Source organism: Austrofundulus limnaeus, unplaced genomic scaffold (genome assembly GCF_001266775.1).
Source record: "Austrofundulus limnaeus strain Quisiro unplaced genomic scaffold, Austrofundulus_limnaeus-1.0 Scaffold84, whole genome shotgun sequence".
NCBI lineage: Eukaryota > Metazoa > Chordata > Actinopteri > Cyprinodontiformes > Rivulidae > Austrofundulus > Austrofundulus limnaeus.
Genome location: NW_013952486.1, coordinates 1,042,409 through 1,062,786, shown reverse-complemented (window position 1 = coordinate 1,062,786; position 20,378 = coordinate 1,042,409). Strand labels below are relative to the sequence as shown.

The window sequence follows — 20,378 nt, the reverse complement described above, 5'->3', positions numbered from 1 at the left end:
GTGTAAATAAAATGGCTCCATTCGTGTTAAATTATATTTTAAAAAATTTACCAAAACTAAACAGCCTACAGTATTTTTTTACAGTCTTTATTTTACAGTTAAAATATATGTTTATCAAATAAAGTCTAATGTTACAACTAATCATGGATCCTTTTAAAATCTGTTCTCTGGTTCATGACAGAGCTAACAGACAGAGCTGACTACAATATATTAGCATTTAAAGTGTGTGTTGGGGATGACTCTGAGCTCTGTAGCGGTAAAACTGACTTGTGAATTGTAGCATGTCTGTATTTAAAGAAAGTTGGTTGTGGCAGCCATCTTGACAGAGGTCGACTTTAAAAGACTTGGGCAAAAACGCGATCGTCTACCATCGTCTTTTTGTAGCAGGCGGTAATAAAAAAGCAGTTGGACTTACCAACCATGGCGCTGACCTCCCCTGCCATCAGTATGGGCACCGTGTCGTTATACAGACTGACGTCTATGATGCCCTTCCGAATGGTTTCTCCCACTTTGGCCCCGAGCAGCATGGATCCCAGCGTCTCAAAGATGGACGCCAGGATGCAGGCCTGCTTGAGCGTGACCACGCCGGACCCCACTGCCGTGCCAAAGGAATTAGCCACGTCGTTGGCTCCGACGGAGAACGCCAAAATGAAGGCAATGATGAAACCAAGCACCACCATCCACAGGTACGATTCCAAATCCATCTTGATATGATTTTACGGATCCAAGCAGAAGAAGAAAAAAACAAAAGGCCTTCGATTCTTTTTCAAAAAGAAAAAGCGGCGAGATGCTCGGTGTACTCGGTGGACCGGCTCAGCCCGCTCCTTTTCTACGTCCCCTGGTTAGAAACAGTTCAAGGGGAGACACACAACTGCTAACTAAGTGTTTGAAGCTCAGTCCAAAGATTGGAGACTAGTGATGGTGGGAGCAGGAAGCATTCCATAGCTCAGTGTGAGGCAGCCTGTCTGCAGTGTTCCACCTGCCGAAGACAAGAAAGAGACGACACAGAAACAGATTATTGTCATAAACCATGATTACTCAGCTCCTATCTGACACCTCCGTGTGACTTCCTCAGAAAAACTAAAACAAAGCTGGAGGAAGAGATAAACATGACGGAGGAGGAGAGCTTTCTAGCAGGAGACTAAAAGCTAAAAGAAAAAGAGCAGATTGTAACGGAAAAAAAGTGTCGTTAATGAAAAGAGAAGAGGACTCCAGTGCTCTCCAGTGGGGAGAATGAGGACAACTCTGATTGCTGTAATAGTAAATCAGTGTGCACTCCAGTTAAATCAAATCAGACCATTCAGAAAGCCTACTGTCAGCACGAACGGTGCTATAAAAAGAGTAGAGAGAGATGTGAACAATCCTCCTGCTGTTCGACACAGTTACATCTGTCAGTTTTTATTTCATGCAGCCTGTCCACCACTAGAAGTTTACTGGAAGTTTAATCTAGTTTTAGAAGCGTAGCAGACAGGGACGATTAAACTGATGATGTTGACGCACCGACTTGATTATCCCAGAATGCATCAATAATGGTTTTGTAATTGCACTGCAGCCCAAATCGAATTGCGAGGTTACTAAAGATTCTCACCACCAACCACATTTAAAAAATGTAAGTTTTTAATTAATTACTGGCAGAGATGCAAGCAGACCTCTGCAGAGGAAGTTTGCAGAATACGCAGCAGATTCCTCTCTTGTCTTTGCTCCCTCTGTATGGGATAAGTCTTGTGCCAGCAGGAATTGAATTTGAATTTATGAATTTGAAATTGAATGCATTGGTTTGAAAATGAATTTTACCAAATTGGAATTGAATGTAATGATTTGAAACTGAATTTAAAGTTTAGAATTTGAATTAATTTGCTTTGAAACTGTATTTTGATCTATTAAAAATTCAATTTGTCTACATTCACTTTCAGTTCCATAATTCAATTTCAGTTCTAAAATTCAGATCTTTGTGTCACACATCCTGGTCCTTGAGAAAGCCAGCCTGATTAATCAAACACAGATGAACAGATTTACGTTTCACGTCAGTGAAGCTTCCTTCTGTAATGTAACAGAGTTGATGCAATCCATTGTAAAACTGACAAAAAACAGTTATTTATTGCAGTGATAATTTTTCCTATAGATAATGTTACGTTTACATCACATCATGGATCAGTCAGCAGCAGGTGATCTGCAGCTGAGAGCGAAGTTATGTGAGGACTGATCCGTCTGTCAGTGTTTGGGATCAGGAAGGAGCTCAGAGCAGAAGAGTCCCTGGACCCCCCTGCACTGTCAAATATGACTCTGTTGGTTCTGCTCACAGGTGGAGGTGGAGGTGTGTCTCCACAGGTCAGCTGTGGGCAGATCAGCACCGTCGTGACCGGACTTTTTTTTTATTTGTCTCGACACTGTTTAGACTGCGTGTAAAACTAACAAGCGGTCAGTTGGTCCAAAAACCCCCAGGATATCTGCTCATCACAGAGAGGCTGGAGAGTGGTCTCGACTCCGTCCTGCTCCCTCCAGACTGGAGCGTCTCCAGCAGCACCTCCCTCCAGGAAGTCTCACTAACAGCAGAAAAAAGTCACTAAATGTTTTTTGCTGCTCGATTTTCTTAAAAATAGTCAGTAGATGGTCTGAAAACTTGCTAAATATAGTGAATAATTTGCTAAATTGACACCGCTGTGTTCCGAAGTCTACCAGCTCAGTCAAAAAAAAAAAAAGTCCGGTCACGACGGTGCTGATCTGCCCACAGCTGACCTGTGGAGACACACCTCCACCTCCACCTGTGAGCAGAACCAACAGAGTCATATTTGACAATGCAGGGGGGTTCAGGGACTCTGATGCTCAGCAGGTTCTGCTCTGAGCTCCTTCCTGGTCCCAAACACTGACAGATCAGTCCTCTCATAACTTCGCTCTCAGCTGCAGATCACCTGCTGCTGACTGATCCATGATGTGATGGAAACGTAACATTATCTATAGGAAAAAATTATCACTGCAATAAATAACTGTTTTTTGTCAGTTTTACAATGGATTGCATCAACTCTGTTACATTACAGAAGGAAGCTTCACTGACGTGAAACGTAAATCTGTTCATCTGTGTTTGATTAATCAGGCTGGCTTTCTCAAGGACCAGGATATGTGGCACAAAGATCTGAATTTTAGAACTGAAATTGAATTATGGAACTGAAAGTGAATGTAGACAATTTTAATTTTTAATAGATCAAAATACAGTTTCAAAGCAAATTAATTCTAATTCTAAACTTTAAATTCAGTTTCAAATCATTAAATTCAGTTTCAGTTTAGTAAAATTCATTTTCAAACCAATGCATTCAATTTCAAATTCAGAAATTCACGTTCAATTCCTGCTGGCACAAGATTTATCCCATACCTCTGCCCCTGCATGGCTGCAGCAGTGTTCGAGTGGCTGTAAAAGTTACACAAGAGCTTAGGAAGATCAAACAAAACCAAAAGCTTTGGTGCAGCAAGAAAGAAAATGAAAAAGTAAAAATGTGCACAGATTTAAGACTGCAATGCAGCAAGAACATCAGCAGCAAGGTTTTCATTAATTCTCCTTTAAAAAAATTAAAAACAGGGCTGGAATTCAAAATGACATAATTTCCGACCACTAAAATCAACAAAAGTAGCTTGTTGCTAGGCCAGGTAATAAATTGTCAAATTTCAACAAGTATTGTTTTGAAGTTTTTGAGATGGAAAATTTAAAAACTAATAACTTATTTTAAAATAATGACTCATTTCATTACCATAGGTCACAAATGACAAATTAGTGATTATCACATTTGGTGTATTTTGAACTAGACGAGTTGATTATTTGTTGAAATTGGATCATATCCTGTGGCAGCACAAGACGTCAAGATTCTCACAGTTTTCATCATAAAATGAACAAAAACATGAAGCCTCATAAGAATGTCTGTGTAACCTGAAGAGATTTGATAGGACTTAATGGCTTCACATTTCCTTCTATAGCTGAGCCAGTTGTTAAAGGTGAGGGTTGGATATAAACAGCTTGAGGGCTCAACTAGTACATGCTCTCAGCATGAAGCGACCGCATGCTCCTCGTGGCGTAGGGGGCAGGCAGAGAGTTTCTAAATAACCCCCCAGCCAGCTATGACTCCCTCCTCCAGACCGAGAGCTCCATCTGGAACAGTTGAGGTCATTCCTTGCTCTCCTTTATCCTTTCCTGAACCACAACACAAACACGAAAGAATGACAGTTTGTCCTTAAATCCTGTCGGAACTGGAGACGATCCACAAAACCAAAATCTGACGTGTTCTACTTTTACTGAAAGAAATCAGGGACTCAAGGTTTAAAAACACAACACTTTGAGGCTAATTAGCTGAAAAATAATTCAAATTAAACATTTATCATTCCTTAAAGAACTTGTTCAATCATGGTCCATACCTAGAGCTCGGTGATATGACCCCCCAAAAAAATCGAATTTTCATCCCAAATTCGATTTTAATCGATTTGCTTCCCACTTAATGGAGTGCCTCTGTTTCAGGTGTTGAAATACATTTGTTGTACTCCTGCGTTTTGTAGCAAGAGCCTTCAAACAGATTTTGCAGTGAGGTGTTTGTTGCTCCACGTCTGAGTTTGCAAAACTTAACCAGTTCCAGATAACTGAAGAAATGGTGCCTTTTTTGAGAAATAGATCCTCTCTGCTAGCTGCCATATTGTCATGTCATGTACCAAGCGTCTTGAGGGACAGGTGGAGTGACCTATGAACTACAGAAGACCCAAAGAGGGCACTGGTGGGAAAAAAAATCCAGATTTTCCCTAAATTAAATCTTTATAAATGGCAAATTCAAATTAATGGATTAAACTGATTTATCGCCCAAGCCTATCCATACCTCAACCATAGGTGAAAGTTTGAACCTAAACAGACAAATAAATTTAAAGTTTTTCCTTTTAACTCAACTCTTCCTTCACCACGCCTGACCAAAGCAACGCCCTCATTACTGAGAATGAGGCTCTGATCTGTTAATCCACCTCTTGCTTTCTGGTTGAGGACCATGTCCGCCCCAGTGCACGCTGAAGGTCATGGACCGTAGACACCAACAGAACCACATCATCCACATAAAGCAGAGACAAGACCCTGAGGTCCCCAAACCAAACACCTCTCCACAACTACGCCTTGAGATCCTGTCCATAAACACCACAAACAAGATTGAAGACAAGGGATAAAGCTCAAACGAGCTCGACTTTGTGCCAATAACGCCGACACAGATCCTGTTTTGGTTATACAGAGACTGGATAGCCAACCCTGGCCTCCCATCCTCCTACAGCACCCTCCACAGAAAGCCTCAGGGAACACAATCACAAGCCCTCTCCAAGTACATGTAAATACTTTAAGGATTTACTCTCATAAAGATCTATTTATTTTTATTAATAAATCATAGTGTGTCACTTGAGAAAGTATATTTTGAAGTACGGTGGCCTGGAGGTGCAAAACAAAATTACAAAATCTGAAACACTTTTACAAGTTCTGAAACAAATTTACATTTTAGAAAACACTTTTACAAGTTCTGAAACAAATTTACATTTAAGAAAACACTTTCGGCTGTTGAGATGCCCCCTGTGCCTCTGGTCCTTCAGTGGTGTCCTCAGTGCTATTTAAAAATTCAAAAGACCGACCACATGAAAAACAAAACAGCGACAAGGCACTTAAATGTGTTCCACAAAACGGACAAAATGCCAGTCAATTCCCATCCATCTTGGGTCAGTTTGAGCACTCCCATTTCCGAGTCAGCTTCGGTGTTACGGTCCCTCCCTTTCCGGATTGTTTTCTTAAATGTAAATTTGTTTCAGAACTTAAAAGTGTTTTCTAAAATGTAAATTTGTTTTCTAAAATGTAAATTTGTTTCAAGACTTGTAGAAGTGTTTTCTAAAATGTAAATCAGAACTTGTAAAAGTGTTTTCTAAAATGAAAATTTGTTTTCTAAAATGTAAATTTGTTTTCTAAAATGTAAATTTGTTTCAGAACTTGTAAAAGTGTTTCAGATTTTGTAATTTTGTTTTGCACCTCCAGGCCACCGTATTGAAGTTCTTGAGCATTTTTTTCAAACTGTATGTTTTACAGACATGTTTACAGACATGTGTTCTAAACTGTAATTTCATTGTGCTCTGTACAATGACAATAAAAAGTCTACCTTATCTTATCTTATCTTATCTTACGTTGACAGTAAGACAGTCTGAAACGATGAAACGTGCTGTGTAAATGTTTAATCCAGCAAATGGCGCTGCCACAGAAGGAATGCACCACTCACCACAGCCAAACATCCCTCTTCACAACACAACTACACACTCCCCACAACTGAACCCTGTGAAACGCCCGAACAGAAGGAACACACTGAGCATCCCCGAGCTGCGTGTTGGGAGTGTACGAGAAAAATACTACAAAACAGGAAACATGAGTGTGAGTGGTTTGTAAGGGTGTGGGTGTGGCTGGAAGCTCCAGCCTCTTTATAGTTCCTTTTTTTACTTTCTGAGTAGCGTGGCAGCTGCACCCAACGCTTTCTGAAGACCTCGTCATGTTAACATACGAGCACTGGCTCGTACTCCTCAACCAATCAGAGGGCTTGCTATTAGAATTTGATCAGCTTTGTAAACGTAGCTGTGGCTGGTTTGCTCAGCGGGATTCAACAAGTTCAGAAATTCAGTCCCTGGTTTGACCTCTGCAAAGTCCATGCATGCTTCTCACCAATCTGAGCTAAATGCAAACATCTATTTAGCATCTACAATCTGATTTAAATGTCCACAAAACTCCTAATTTTAGATCAATTTTAGTCTCAGACGAGGGTGGAGATGTCATTTCAAATGTCCTATTAATCCATATGCGCATAGTAGAGTTGTTGAAGTCTCCTCATTTTATCTTCTTCAGCAGGTAACATAATTTTAAACCAATTTTTATTATATAATACAACGATTTACAAATAAAAATAGCCACTTCTCAATTAAAAAAAATAAAAAATAAAAGTGACACTTTGACATTTCTGTCATCCACAGATCACCTGTTTTGCTTGAGGTTTTAAATACTGGAGTAAATTAAAAACCGTTTTTCCCAGCTGTTGGTTACCAGATAATCCCTTTAGAGTGGGTAAAAAAATAAAATAAAATAAAAAGAGATTCCTCATTTAAATATCCCAATGGTAATGCACAGCTTGGCAACAATGGAAAACAGCTCATTAGCAGTGGTCCCAATAGACTAATTATAATTTTTCCGCAGCATTTATTGGATCAATTGTTTTGTGAATTAAAAAACAACTATTTATCAGCATTTACTTAATGAAGTGAAAAAATTCAATCATCTCAGCTTCAGTAAATAAAATGTACTCTGGGAAATTGACCGTATGGCAGCATGACATTCAGCGTGAAGCCTCATCACCGTTGCAAAAATGTAAACTATTCTGCTTTATTTTCCAATAATAAGGTAATTTTTTTTCATTTTGCAACACAATAGAGTTTTGTATAAAACTGAACTGAAAAATGACCAGAAAACAATATTGACAGTGATTGTAATCATTTTCTTCTACTCAAATAAAATAGTTATATCTATAATTTACTTCTCTATAAAAATATACACCAGTAAACTGCAGTATTCTGAATTTAAATTGAAACATAGCCGCTGATTATTTTAGCTAGCGAGAAGAAATGATGCACCTGTTCAACTGTATCACTGAGAAGAGGTGATAAACAATGAGAACACAATTCAGAGGCAATAACCACGAGCAGGGCAGTTTCACTTGACTGGGCGACGCAAATCATTTCTAGATAATAACATGGACCAAAAGCTATATGCCAACTGCTTTCAGAACCTAAAAGGAGGTTTTCAGAGAACAATAACCTKTTTCCCCCCATTTCTCCCACATAATAACATGTGCTCATATTGTGGAGCCAAGAGCCTCAACTCAAGTTAATGAATTTTTGTCTAATATTTCAGAGTCACAAAATGAATGTACTGTGGACGCTCCTGTTTTGGTTCAGGGATCAACAGCCATAAAAAAGGTCACTGATTTTGATTTGGCCTTGATATTTTCATGGCAGAGTGTAATCTTTGTCCAGGATGCAAAATATTATTAAATATGTACTTTAAGGCACTTTTTTCTTTGAAAATATATTCAAGAACATAACTCTGGAGTTTGAGCCAGTTCTCACGATTGTTTTTGTTTCATCAGAGAAACCACATCAATGTCAGAAAGTGTCTTTAAACCCAATACTATCCCATGATATACAGTTCATTCGCAGCATCAAAGAGCTTCACTAATAAGAATACTTGAGTGATAGATTCTGTAACGTGTCATGCTCCTAAATATATTTCTGGCAGTCCAGTTTTTGTCCCCGTGGGTGTCAGGTGGCCAACAATTCCTATAATGAGCGCAGTGATGCACAAACAACACTGGCAAACAGGATTAAATTGGGATTTGGTGCCTGTGCTGCAAAGTTTCAGCACTAAAATCATAGACTGCATATGAAAGAAGAAAGTATGGTATTGAATGTGAATGAAAGTGATAAACTTTACACAAAACATTGTTTCCCCATTGGATTTTTTTCTTTTTTTATAAAAATTACACAACATGAAAATCTCTGCAATTTCATTTGCATTAGCTGAATCTCATATCTCTCACTTAAATAAACAAAAATAACAAATATGTCAAGTCATAAACTGATTTTAGATACCTGTAATGTGAAGAGTAATGAAGCAGATTAAATGTAAACATGGCTTGTCATACGCGTGAGCTTCTGCATGCTGCTGAAAATGATCTGCTCCCTGAGCAGGAGCCGACTGCTAAATTGGCAAGATGGAGCAAGGGAAAAAGTTAGTGCTGGGCGGTATACCGTTTTGTACCGAAAACCCGTTTTTATTTTTGTTATGATGACTTTTCTGAATACCGGTGTAAATAGCCTGAACACATGCGGAACATTTCGTCGCAGCCGCCAGTGAACTGTTTCCCTGGGGACACTTTTCGTTGCAGCACCGCTAAGCGCATTAGCATGCTAATGTTAATGTTGGAACAACTGGCGGCAGGTGGTGTGTTTCAGCCACTTATATCGTCTGACGTAAAAAAAAAAAACATCCCGTTTTTACCATCGCTGAATAGTAAACAACTCTTCAGTGTCGTGCACGGTTAGATTTAATGCACTACGTGATAACGGAGACGTTATTGCATGGAGACTCTAGCGTGCTTCTATTGTGAAAAGCCCGGGGGGAAGTAGTTTGTAGTGTAGCGGAGTTGACTGGTGTGCAAGGCGAGTCATCTTTATTTTATTAACGTGTTTTATTAACACGTAACAATAGACCAGATAATGATTTTTTCTCAACCCTTCACGATCGGAACAAAATACTTGATTACTGTCTACAACCAGGCAAAGAAGAAAAGATGTACAAGAGAAGAGAAACAGTGATAAAAGAAAAAAGTCACTAATCAAAGTTTGTACATTTTATTATCAGCTGAGCTGTGAGGGAAAAAATACCATCAAATACCGTGAAACTGGTGTAATTGTTGAAAATACCGTGATATAAAATTTGGGTCATACCGCCTAGCTCTAGAAAAAGTCCACAACTTCTTTTCATCTCCACAGTTAACTGAAAAAAAACAAACTCACACACACACACAAAAAAACATAGCTTTTCCAACTTTGGTGTAAAAAAACAACTACGGATGTTAAAATGTTTCGTTGTGCACAACGTACAGTGGGATGGTGGGAGAAATTATCAAGATTTCTCCGCTGCGATACAATATTTCATAAAGATATGAGAAATCTTTAAACTTATTGTGGTGGTAAATTTAAAAAAGGACAAAAATTGCTCCCGTAATTAATACAACTCTTCTACTTTATGGATGAAGGGGTGGAGGGAAATTGTTAAGCGGGCGGTCAGTTCTAYTGTACAATGTTGGGGAAACACTGCAAAAAATAAGAAAATATGTGTTTGGTAGTTTATTTCTTTGTTGTAACAAAGCTTCTTGGCAATCAGTCGGATACTGTTGGAAAGCCTGTTAATGTCCCTTTTAAATGGTGCCACATTTGTAAGGAACACGCATTTATGGACTGAGCAGCAGGATGGCTGCGCACATGAAAAATTTGCCAAATCTTCTCTAACAAACAGTTTATTTTGCTGTCGCTATTGACGCACGTTTTGAGCTTCTGGTACCCCCAGGTGCTGCTAATCAGATGTGTGCTATAAAATTTATTGCCAAGAAGCTTTGTTACAAGAAAGAACTAATGTACCAAACACAAGTTTCCATACTTTTTTTGTGCTAAGACTGGTTAAAATAGATGTCTGGCCAATGCCAACCTGGTCTGGTGAGATGTGCTGAGGATGCATTAGCAGCACCACAAACTTTAGCTTTTAGCCCATTCCAGTTCCAGCCTGTAAAAGAAATCCRAGCGCAAACGTCTTCACTGTAATTACCTTCCTAACATTTGCTGCTGTCACTGCTGTACAGCGCTCATTAATCTGCCTGGGATGCCACTGCACCACAGCTGGTGCAAAACTGTGTCACGAGCTCCCGTCTGCACCGACACACGGCTGCGCTCTCTGCACACCGATTCAACCCCCTTCCCTCGCAGCAGCCGATGCGTCTTTGAGCACAACTGAAATGTACATGCTGTGTCACATGATGACTCACAGCGGCGACCAACCAGTGCTGCCTAATTGTTGCACCTGAAGCATAAAACAAAAACAAAAACAAAAAAAACCTGCATTCTGTGTCTCCAAGGACACAAGGCAATAAACTGCACTGCAAGTTGAAATAAAGACTTCTGATTAAGAGGGGGTTTTAAAGAGGCAGGGAAGCGGAACGCTTTAAAGACTAAATGTATCCCCACTCACCTTTGTGCTTCCTCTCATCAGCAGGACGTGGAGAGGTGACAGGAGACGAGTGTCGGCGAGTAAYACAGAGAGAGATGATAGACCGGCAAGCACTTGATTGACGAGAAATGAAACGAGAGAACAAAGGAGAGAAGTGAGGGAGGGGAAGAGCAAACGAGGCTAAGAAATGAGCAGGTTGGGGTTTTGTTGCAGGACGGAGAGCGCAGGATAACCGGTGAGACGGCGAGGGAAGTGCAGCGAGGCCAGCGCAGTCGAGACTGCCTCTTAAAGGAACGTCTCAACACTCAAACAGCTTATGACAAATAAACRTCGGCCAAGCTGAGGTGGCTTGCATGGCTGGTCGTTTGAAGGAAGGATGGACTTTTTTTTTTGGCAGYGAATGACTGTGAAGGCAGAAAACTGATAAGAGAGTGGGGTGAAGTGAAGAAAAAGGTGAATCTGTAGTAGAGCTGGGCGATATGATCAAAATTTTATATCACGGTATTTTCAACATTTTCACAGGTTTCACGGTATTTGACGGTATTTTTCTTTTCATCACAGCTCAGCTRATAATAAAATGTACAAACCCTGCTTAATGACTTTTTTCTTTTACTGTACCTCTGTCTGTGTCGCTGTTTCCCTCCTCTGTGTCTGTTTTTCTCTGACTGGTGGTTGCAGACAGTAGTCATGCATTTTGGTCCAGTCGTGAAGGAGGAGGGTTAAGAAAAGATTATGATCGGKTTTAATGTTTTATGTTATTTATTAAAGCTTATCAGCATGACTCATCTTGCACACCAGTCAATTCTAACTCCACTACGAACTACTTCCTGCAGGCTTTTCACAATAGAACCACGTTAAGTCTCCATCAGCATAACGTCTCCATATTAACTAACTGCGTTAAATCTAACTGTGCACGTCACTGAAGAGGTGTTTACTACATTCAGCGACAGCAAAAATGGGATGTTTTTTTAAACGTCAGTCAATATAAGCAGCGGAATCGCCACCCGCTGCTGCAACTAGCTGCTCCAAACATTAGCATGCTAATGCACATAGAGGTGCAGCAAGGAAAAATGTCCCCCCTGGGAAACAACAGTTCACTGGCGGCTGCGGCGAAACGTTCCGCTATTTAAACTGGAATGTCCGGTATTCAGAAAATTCATATAACAAAAATAAAAACCGGTATTCGGTACAAATTGGTATACCGCCCAGCACTAATCTGTAGAAGGTTTTTTCAGAGGGAAGCGAGCCGATCGGTCAAGGGCATTTGGAGCACTAACGTCCCTTCATTACAGCAGCAACAGATGGATCTAAAATGAGGCGGAAGAAATGAAATGTGCAGTTTCCTCATCATCTAYGATACCCGCAGAGGAATTAACGTTAACATTTTAGCACAACTCACCCCATTCATTTTCTCTGCCTCTSGCTTGTTTATACAATTGTCCTCTTTCAATGCCAGGCTGAACAGTATTGCCTTTATGTCACTCGAGGCCAGCAGGGCAAAGATAGAAGCTGACACAATGAAGAGCGCACACACCAGACTTACTGTAGGCAACAAAACACAAAGCAGAACCAGACCTCATTTCTCAAGTGCCTCGGTTTCTCAACGCGCCGCTGCTTAATAAAGCAACGAGAAAATTCCTACACGCAGAGAGAGCGCCTCAGCTGTACGGAGGGGGTGCAGCAACTTTTGTACAAACAGGGTAAAACAAGCAGCTGGCTTGTATGAATCAGCCGTTTTTATAAAGTCGTTTTCCCGTCGAGCTCAATCAAAAGCCGCCTGCTTCACACAAATGTCTGGCGAATTACTTCTGCTTCAAAATGCATGTGCTGATTGCACCAAACAATAAAAATAAAACAAGTGTTACTCACACAAATGCTCAACTGAAGGGAGGAGAGCCACAGGTCAGGTGCTGTTATCTTCCTTTTCACATCCTGTCCATGAACTAGAGAAGTGACAAATGAATTCATCCCAGAGGTCTGACTTTGTCCTCTATCGTCTCTCACCCATCGTGTCCCTTTCTGTCCCACACACACACACACACACACAAACAAACAAACACACACCCCAGTCTGGTCCCACCGGCAAAAAAAATCCTATCTGCGTCAGCTGCACCTGCTGCCTCTGACTCTTTGCTTCTCAGCGGGGAGGCGCCGTCTCCCAGAACCCAAACACACACATGTACACACCGAACAATGCTAAGATCAGTCCACTTTGATGGGGAGGAGGAGGAGGGGGGGGGCTGTCTCTTAAGAATGACAACAACGAAACACGTCGAGCTCAACGCCGACTTCAAAAGGTTCTCCGTGTGCACACGTATTTCCAGAAATCCTCGTCGTGAAACTCGGTCAGGCGATCAAGAAATGAGCTACTTTAAACTTCCAGGTTTCCCGAACAAATAAATTAATAAATCATGTTAAACTTGTTGATAAATGATCCAATTTCTTGTCCTCGATTCACTTTAAGTCTAAAGGCAACAACAGCTCATGTAACAGCACGAAGCAGCCTGGCAAAACTAAATCTACTCAATCTGACCTTTTCAATTTTGCCTGCTGAATTAATTCTTGAAATGTGTGGCAACTGCTTTAATTTACTTTGTTAAAGTGACTAAATTTTTATTGACACTATTTAAGCAAACAAAAAACCGTAGTAAGTCACTAATTTAACCCTTCTGCTGCCCTTGGGTCAAAATGACCCCTGAGCTCTCAAAGGTTTTAAAACAAAACTGGTTAAACATTTTCAAGGTTTTTAACAGTAGCATTTCACTGCTTAATGAGGCGCCTAAAAGGTGCTTTTGTCAAATAAAAATGAATAAATAACGCCAACAATCCAAAGCTTTCTACCTCTACAACTCAACAAACTGGTTCTTTTAGTGTCAGACTGTTATAAGCTCAAGTTGTGCAACTTTGTTTTTATTTTATTTTCCAGATAAAAGTATGGGATGTCATTTATTTCTTTCCAGTGACTGTAAGGAGTGATTATGATTTAAACATTTCAAGTAGGAGTTATTGTTTTGAAACTTAAAAGCAGATTTAGCTTAATTTATGTATCAGGGAGCGATGCTGTCACTGTTACTGTGTATCATTTAGCTCATGTTCGGCACAGAATCAGCTACATCTAATTGATAAACTGTTGCTGTAACTTATTGATCTTTGTTTGTTCCTCACTAAAGATTTCTATGGTTTTGCTCCAAAGAAAAATACACTTAGGTAATGAAATAGCAGTAAAATATTTACAGTACAGGTAATGCAATGTGTCTAGTAGTTTGTAGGCAGGGTTTATTATATTTTCTAACTGTTGCAGTGGTTTTCTTTGATATATATCTGGACTTGTGCGAGGATGCACTTCTCACTCTTGTGCTTTCACCTGATCGTACAGCTTTTACTGGGAGATGCAAGAATGGCTCTACAGAACAAAATGTGCAGCACCACCCTTAAAAATTCAAATCACAGTTTAAGAGTCAACCAGGCATGAGGATTACATCTAAAACATTTGTAATATTAATAAAATTTGGGATAATACATACAACAATAAATACAATGCCTCTGTGACTGTAGGTCATCTGTAGCAAAATATACTAATAAGTAAGTAAACTTTATTTATATAGTAACTTTCACAGTCATAAATATCACAAAGTGCTTAACAGAGAGCAAAATAACTAAAAACAATAAAAACAGGTCACAAATATAATGAACAAATTTAAAAACAGTAAACAACTAAAAACCTGTCTGAATAAAAATGTCTTAAGATGTTTCTGAGTCATTGGAATCTGATCAGTGAAGGGACAGAGGGATTTATAACAAATAAGAGGTCTTTAATCTTTTATTTTTATTATCATGAAGCCCAATCCAGTTCTAAAGAATGATAAAAGACTACAGAGTCAAACTCCTTACATATACAAATCCCAAGAAACACTAAACCAGCCTTTTGGAGAACAGCAAACAATTGAGTCCCCAGTGGTTTTCAGAGTTGTGTAAGCCTGATGTTTAAATACTCTTAAGGTCAGATCTCTCTGGTTTCAGTGGACGCAGGTTTGACTCTCTCAGCCTGAAATGGCAAAGTAACTGAAGGGGCTCCTCCCTGTTCAATGTGTGTGTGACTTTAGTACACACCACAGTCTTTACACCGTTTGTACTTGTGGTTGTTTTTCAAGACTACAAACAAGAAAACCAACTTCATAAAATCCAAGATGAGTAATAAAAACCGTACATAGATTTAAATTATGAACCTGAGTTTTCTATTCAGGCACAAAAAAAGGAGGGATTTCAAATTATTTTCTGCAGTCTACTGTGAACACAATGGCACAGAAAGAGCAAAAGAACCACTAAAACCAAAACAGCAGCCACACAAAAGATGAAGCGCTCCAAATAGTGCATTTTAGATTCACAGAAACTATTAGTCACCTCTTATAATAACTCATGCTCCCCAACAGGATCTTAACAGAACAATCGAAGTGGGTCATAAAAGCTAATACAGATCGGGCGGCCTCATATCCAACTGTGGGGGCCGGTGTTGTTGGCCGGGCTTCACATCATATGACTGACAAGAGGGTTTATAACCCACCAATAATTGTGGCTTTTTCAGGTTGCAATCTGTCTTACTCTCTTTCTGCCATCTGTGTCATGTTGCTGAATGTAGGAGTCATCTTACCCTTGACCCTTTCTCTGTTTTCCACTCCTCGCTCTGCCCCCCCCCCCATACTCTGCTTTAGCCAGACAGTTCCAGTTCTCTCCCACAAATCAGCACTGATACCCAACAGCAGTACAATCCTCCTTCACCCGTCTCCGCTTTAATTTTTGCCCAGTTTTCATCCGTGACGTTTAAAAAAAACGTTGAAATATAGATTCGATTCTATACTCACAAAGCACCATCCAGACCTCCGAGATCTACTCCTTTGTCTCGACCGCTGAAACTGTTAATCTACTGTTGGCATGCTCCAGGGGTTTTAAATTGTGTTACTGGAGCAAAGTGGGTGCCAGAATTAGTGAGTACGACCAAATCAGTGCAAAAAAGCCGGGATAACTTAAAGAGGAGTGTGACGCACCAACACAGCTTGTGATATGAAACTGCATCAATACTAATGAGAATAATTACCCTGTTAGTTTTGGTCTTCCTTCCAAATCCTAATGCTGACTTACCCATAAAAATCTTAATTTACCTGCTTTTTGAGTTGAGGTTGACCAGAATGCGATAGCCAATATTCAAGATAATTTTCTCCATTTTTGTTACCAATCTGTTTTATTACCTCCGCCAAGGGAGGAGGTAATGTTTTCGGTTGAGTATGTCTGTCCGTGGACAAAATTACTCAAAAAGTTATGGACGGATTTTCATGAAATTTTCACCACAAGTGGTTATTGAACAAAGGAGCACACCATTAAATTTTGGTGATGATCCGGAACACGATCCGGACCCAGGAACAGCCAATCAGCTTCAAGGAAGCTGACCGTACACTTCCAATCACATTGGATCATTCGTAGATGGGTCAAGCCCCCCGACTGTAGACATCCAATGGGATTGCCTGAAGTGGTGTAGAAGACCAATCACGACGGTGCATGGAAATAAAACTTTAGAATGAATTGTTTTTAAATCGAAAAACTTACTGTTTGAAGTTACTTTAATGTAACAACAGATCATTTTCATAATACATCGGCCTGCGTGTCCTAAAAATTTTCTGTTTACGTTTTAGGAGGTTTTTTTTTCCCCCCACCTGTATTGGAAAGGTAAGCTAGCTAACTCACCACCCCCGTTCAGGTCTGTTATCCAGTAGATAACGCTAAGGTTTTCTTAAACAATTATGTTTATTCTGTTGTTTTTTTATGGCTAAATGTTTTCTTTTCTCTGATGCTGTTCCACTCCTTCTGTTGCATGTAATTTATTACGTGTTTAGTCATTGTAAAACAAYTGTACACAAGCACACACTATAAATGTAATAAATCATACACAAAACAAACACACACACACAAACATACGGCCTTGGTGGAGGTTTGCGCTCTCAGAGTGCTTCTAGTTTATTTAAGAAAATGCGAATGCTTTACTTAAATAAAAAAAAAACGTGTATTTACAACCCTTTGAAGAAACCGTACATTTACAAATAGCATGTAAAAGAGCACTCTCACTTGAAAAAACTAATTCATGAGCTACAGCTGGTTGCAGCAGTTGTCACTGCATCTTTATTTTCCCACTTGATAACTGATTGCACAGAAGATTTGACAATTATTTTACAAACGGCCAATACAACCAATTACTTTGCAGGACTAAAATGGTCTGGACTTGTGTTATCATTAGCAAAACCAGTGAACAGGTGTTTTAAAAAATGCTGACATGACTGCCATGTGTATCCGTGTACCTGATTATTACCATTAATGAATGGGTAAATTATAAAGCTACAGTTCTCAACTAACCGTCAACTTGGGGTTAAACAGTCTTTTAAATGCATCATAAATACTTCAGCTTTCAGAAAAACATGATGCAAAAACTAATCTTTTTTGTTTGTTTTTTTTATGTCTGAAACACTGAGGTCAATGTGATAACAAAAAGTAATGGAAATTACAAACAAATCTAACACCTTATTTTTTTATGAGAAGCACAATGGCTGTAAGGATAAGAGGAATATAATCCACCGTTTAACATTATGTTTGTTTTTGTAGCTTTGAGCCGTCTGGGAAAATCCCGCAGGGTGCAAGTGTTCTGCCAGCAGAACAGTGTGTGATGAAAAGTTAATAAAGGACAAGGCTATGCGCTTCAACTGCGTTAATGTAAGTTTGCGTCATTTTAAACTGAATAAGAAGCATTAGTAAAATTTTGGGTTTAGATTAACTACAGTAGAACATATGAACTTGGACATGTCCACATGTGATGAGTAGAAAAGAAAGTGCGAGATATATAAATAAAGAATGAGAGTGAACGGCCTGTGGTAAGCTGATCTACTGGCCTCTGCCCTCTTGTTCTCAATCCAGACTTCCGGCACATGACCCAGCTAACAGTATTACAGAGCGCTTTGATTAGACCTGCTGCTGAGCGCATGTAGTGGCGGATGCAGTGGCATAAAGAGGGGACATGAGAGCTTTTCCACAATGATAGAGGAATGCTAGACCCCACCACCACCACCACCACCACCTCACAAACATGTGTGCACACTTACCCCATTAACAGTAGCTTCGATCTCAATGTACACAAATGTTCACAGAGGAAGAAATGGCACAAGGCCGGCCAGATTAGGCTTGAGAGTCAGTGAGTCAATGGATTACTCTGGTTCTATTATTCTGGGTGAAAACTAAGAGTAGTGCTAGGATCAACAGTGGCAGAGCCCTGGGATCACAAGCGGTGGAAGTTAAATTAATTGAAAAGTCCTGTCTCTGTCTAAACATCAAAACTACCAAATTAAAAACAAGTTCAAAACATAGCTGCCCTAAAATGGAATGAAAGAACCATAAATCAAGATTAGCCTTAAGAAAAAAAAGGAAACGCCTTAACTCTAACTTTTATGTAAACCTCCCATAACATTTTGCAATCCAGCTAATAAACAATGACCTCCTTTAAGTTAGTGAAAGGGACGAAAACAAATCATTGCAGGAAAAAAAATGTTAATGAACAGCTCAGTGTTAAAATTCCACAGTCGATGCTTAAGTGAGCATTGTTATCACGTTAGCAGATTGGGTTTTAAATCGAAAACACGTGGTGTGTATGTACACACGCTGTACTTTCTCAGCTTTAAGGAGTGGTGTTTACGTTGCATTTCTGTGCCAAGCTTGCACATCAGGTTACATTCAGACACTTTGTTTGAAACAAGTAGAACCACGTCCTGCAAGAACTGCTTTTTAGTGCTCAATAAATGCACTATAAGCAGATAAAATAAACTAAGTTTTACTAGCATTGACAGCTTTCATACTGAGGTGTTTTAGGAACAGCTTTCTTTAACCCTTCTTTTGCAGGGGTGTGCACTTTTTCCACATCTCCTGGTAAATGCTGCAACAGCAGGCCTTTAAAACGGATGAAAACTCATTGTGACAAGAGATCTGCTGCTGTTTCAGTAACAGAGGCTTTGTTTGATTGGTCGCCTTTAATCCAGATGAATTCATATGTATGGAGGGAGCGATAATGAAGCTCCAATCTCCTTCGAGTATTACCGAAATTTTAAATGCAATGCGTGAGTATTTCCATTCTTATAACTGTCACTTGAAGCCCAAACAGCACATTCCCCTCACCACAGTGAGTTGTTACAACTCTCTGTTAAAGTTTACATTGCTGCACTTACTGTAAGATGTAAATGTTTCTATTATAAAYCTCCTGAAATATACTGCGAACACTTCTACGAATGTAATTCGTTTTTATTATACTTCTTTAAAAAAATAAATATAAAAAGGCTCACAGTGGATACGGTGTGATACAATACATAAAAAGTAGAATAAAACAGAAAACACCAGAGATATTGGCAAGAATTTGGTGATATTAAACATAAAACGCAGAGGTCATGATACGATACATTGCGATATACTGTCATTTCTTCCCCCAAAAATTCTAATTTTATATTTCTTATTTCATCCATGTTTAAATAGCTAGRCCAAATGTGCCATTAAATAGTTTATTAATATATTTGTGGCAGATTTTAGATCTGTGATATTAATTTATTACAAAATTATGGTCACCCAACACACTACCAATACTTGACATGTGCTAGCATTCAGTAAACAAATCAAATGAAGCTGCAGTCTGTGTTTCTGTCACGGGGCGCCTTAAGGGGGTAGAGTGAGTATGCCAGTCATTTCAATACCTCAGTGTGTCATATGGTCGGGGCATTCGGTCACTGCAATAACACCCCCCTTCGGTTTGGGGCACTATTTAAATGCCTTCCTTACTGCCGTAATTGGAGTCATTTTTGTTAAATCCATAGGTTGCAATGTGTAAAATATTATGAAGCTATCTTCATCCATTCAGGAGCAGAAACAAAAGTTTTTCAYCAATAATTCACCCTCATCTTTGTTGTTTCAGTGTGACATTACTCCCGAGAAGCAGTTTTGCTCAAGGACAGCAGCATCTTTCTCTGGGCTTCTTCCAGCGTTTCCCCTGGGGTATTCTGTAGTTTAGCAGCCTTTTTGTACAGCTGCATTTTCCAGGCTCTTTTCCAAAGGAGGCTATTATTGCTATCACAGGACTAAATGGAGCCAATCTCTCAACTTACTACTGTTAAACTCAAGGGCGGTGAGACCTGTATGGAACCATTCGTCGTCTACTTTAGACAATTGAAAACTCTGAATAAAGAGATCAGGGGACAGGGATGGAGACTGCGTTGAATATTTAAAGAAGGATTAAACGATTCCTCAATGAATTTGGAGTGTTTCCTTTAACAAGCCCATCCCTGCTGAAGAGTCAAAGTGCTCTCTTGGTAGCAAAAGGAGAAGTAATGTGTACATGAACAACTAAACAGCATATGACAGGAGGGGAAATAGTTGTAACTAGTGCTGTACCAAACAATTTTCTAATTGATTAATCTAACGATTATTTTTTTCGATTAATCGATTATTCTAACAACAAATCTAAAAGTTATTCTGATGTGAGTGCACTGGATATTTAAAA

At 39.5% G+C, this 20,378-nt stretch overlaps 1 protein-coding gene across 3 annotated transcripts in view; it reads right to left on the bottom strand.

The window, feature by feature from the left end:
- slc20a2 (solute carrier family 20 member 2) overlaps positions 1-20,378 on the bottom strand; it is a gene marked incomplete at its 5' end in the record, with an annotated part of 51,859 nt that overhangs the window by 18,062 nt on the left and 13,419 nt on the right. For 2 of the 3 annotated variants that reach the window (XM_014011743.1, XM_014011745.1), the window contains 1 exon segment: positions 416-979. In XM_014011743.1, the coding sequence (XP_013867197.1) occupies positions 416-704 (289 nt within the window). 3 annotated transcript variants of the gene reach the window in all.